A 3,202-nucleotide genomic window follows, 5' to 3' on the forward strand; every position below is an offset into this window, starting at 1 on the left:
TTTTGTTTTTCGAAAACATTTTTTAACAAAAGGTTAGAAAGGAGTCGTTCCATGTTAATATCTTTTGTCCTTCTCTTCTCGGTTTTTTTTCCCCCACACAATATTTCAAATTTTGACACTCTTCAAAAAAAAAAAAAAAAAAAAAAAAACCGAAGAAAGGATTTTAGCTACTCTCAAAAGCATTATATATAACTAGTTTCATCTTTGTTTTATTTATCATAGGAAAGGATTGATTCAATATAACCCATTTTATTATTCAAAACATGTAAAAATAGGTCATTTTAAATATATACCACTATTAATTTCTTTAAGACATTCTTCATTTTTTCCGTGTGTGTTAAAATACTTAGTATTCTAAAAAACAAAATGTAAAAATATGCATCCATATAGCCTGCTCCATGATATACCATACTTTATACACTAAGAGTGATCTATAATTTGGTTTACATACTTAGAAATCATAGCGCCATTCATTACAATCTAGTTGATGCCAAAGAGAACACAAACATCATAAAAAACTTTCACAAGGAAATGCCAAAGAGAATGGCATCTTCTTCTCTCGCTCCATAAGTTATAGCTAGGTGGAGCTAATAAACTTTTGAACTTTTTCAGCATTCGCAGCATAAGATAAGTAGTTCCTTTGAAACTCTTTGAATTGCATGGAACCATAGAGTGGGGGATTGTCTGCATTTGTAAGAGCTTTTGCAGGTTCTATAAGGTCATCTTTAGAAGGATAAATAAAGAAGGCAGCCGATGTTCGAGGAACACTTGAATTTGTGACTGCTCGATGTTCAGCACCCTTGAGCTCCCCATTGCTGATAATCTACAACTCATATATGATCAAGACACAATGGAATTTGTCATGCTAAAACGTCTATATGACCAAATAGGTTACAATGATTTTTAGGAATTGGAATTCAAAGATTGATTATTTGGTTCGACTCCAGAACCAAAATGATGGAGACAAAAAAAATCCAGAAGTTTCATTTCAATTATTGTTGTTGGTAGATTTTAATTATAAATGATTTAGGTGTCAATCGAATAAAATCAGCCCAAAGGAGAAAAATTAAAGGCAAAAAAAGGATGAACATGCAAGGAGCTTTGTATGAAGGTTATGAAGATATGTTGGAGAATATGAGCAAACACTATTTTTTTTTTATGTTTAATTTCTATAGTATCCAAGTACAAGAAAACGAATTACGAATAATTATTGATTTACATTATACACATTATACATAAAAATGTAAAATATTTTACACATTTATTTAGTCTATAATATAAATCTTATGCAATATATGTAAACTATTAATTTTCCTTACTACTAGTGTAGCTGTTTTATGACAAAGGGTATAATATCAATTTTTATTATAGTACTACAACAAGATATGCCTGTAGTTGTTTCTAAAAAAAAAAAAAAAAAAAAGAAAAAGATGTACCTGTAGTACATAGCCAACGTTAATAACGAAGGCATGAGGAACAGGCTCAACAAGAATCCATTCATCGCCTTTGCAGACTTGAAGTCCATTTTGTTCTTGAAATAAAATGGTGATGAGGCTAGGGTCTCGGTGTTTGGCCAATCCTAAGGTCAAGCTTGGATCTGGGCATGGTGGATAGTGATTAACTAACAGTACAGGATCTCCACTGTGTCCACCACTGAAATAACCAGTGTCAAGTCCAAGTCCTTCACAAATCAGATTCAAAATTTTCTCACCCAACTTTTTCAATTCTATCGCATATTCCTTAACAACCTCTCTAAGCATTGACAATAACAGCACGATTAGTTTTTACAAACATTACAAAACCAAATCATTAAATTTCTTGTAAGTTCTTATAAACAACACAAAACCAAAGTCATTAATTTCTTGTAAAAGTTCAAATTTGTGACTTTTTTACCGGTATCTAATTGGCTTTCTAGGCCAAAATTGCATGTATTCCTCCAAAGAATGACAAGGGTGCGTTAGTGCATCCCTCCAGTAGTGAAATTCCTCTTTTGAAAAATTTTCACTGCTGGTGTAGAACTTGCAGCTTCTATTAGGGTCCTTGGAACATTCACTAGCCTTATCCTCTGGACGCATGGCGTGGAATTCTTTGAAAACAGCCATTGTGTCATCCATTAATTTCTTGGAAACTCCATGGTTGATTACCTGTTTTTGGAGTTTTTGAATGGAAGTATATGGTTTACATAATCATGATGGGAAATAAAAATAAATTTACACAAAAAAAAAAAAGGAACATATTTATATACAAATTAGACAGATTCAAGAAAATGACACTATTATTCATTTAATCATATAATAAACATCATAAAAAATTATTGTGCACACGCGTGACCTTTGTACATATCTTGTTCCAGAATGTTAATCCCAACTACAAAAAATATTCACAACTTTCAGACCATAACATATAACACATCACCATAAACCATTCGTTATCATCTCATGGAATCAATATTGAAGTTCTTTAGGTTTTGGAATATAAAGGAAGGGACTAAAAAAACTACTAAAAGATCAATTCTCTCTCAAAGAATTTTTAGAAATTTCTACTTGGTTTTCCTTTCATTTTCTGAGAAGATAATAGAAAGGAAATAGAGAACCATAAAAGAAAAAAGAAAAAAAAAAAAGGATTTAGTTTTGAACCTGGAAAAATCCAAACTCTTTTGTAGCTTTCAAAACATCCTGAACAACATGTGTTTGATCATAATAACCCTCAAGATCAACGACTGGAATGGTTTTGCAAGTATCAAAAATGAGTTTCCCAGGTCTCTTTTCTAGTGGGTGCACATAAGACTCAGGTACATGTGAAACATCAGGCCAACTTGAACGGGGTTTCTGATCCATGGTCTTCATGTCAACCTCTGAAGCAGAATAATGGGCTTTAATGGTATAAAGCAAGGAAGGTTGATTGGTTAAACTTGGCTTATTAGCAAAACACTTGCACGTTTGCCCTTTATATAATAAGCCATCCACTTGCATGGACTAATTATATAATAATATTATTAATTAATAATAACCACCTTTCTCTAATCATAAGATTAATTAATAACAATAATAATCACAATACCGTGGACCAATTCCTTGTACTTAAGAAATCAAAAGCTTTTTATTTTCTATGCAAAATTGAGCTTTCAAGACAGAAGACATGCTTAAAAAGCTCTTGTTGCTTGTTTTAGAAACCTGAAGGTATATATTGACCAAAATTATTG

The 3,202-nt window shown here is 31.7% G+C and overlaps 1 protein-coding gene across 1 annotated transcript; it reads right to left on the reverse strand.

Annotated features, from left to right (window-relative positions):
• Positions 1-577: 577 nt before the first annotated feature.
• On the reverse strand, positions 578-2,846 carry LOC115961708 (hyoscyamine 6-dioxygenase-like). Its single transcript, XM_031080637.1, has 4 exons — positions 2,637-2,846; positions 1,894-2,144; positions 1,437-1,752; positions 578-823 (listed from the first exon to the last, which is right to left on the reverse strand). Exons 1-4 carry the CDS (start codon positions 2,844-2,846, stop codon positions 578-580), a joined length of 1,023 nt encoding a protein of 340 aa, XP_030936497.1.
• Between the last annotated feature and the right edge of the window lie 356 nt (positions 2,847-3,202).

Source organism: Quercus lobata, chromosome 9, assembly GCF_001633185.2.
Source record: "Quercus lobata isolate SW786 chromosome 9, ValleyOak3.0 Primary Assembly, whole genome shotgun sequence".
NCBI classification, from domain to species: Eukaryota; Viridiplantae; Streptophyta; class Magnoliopsida; order Fagales; family Fagaceae; genus Quercus; species Quercus lobata.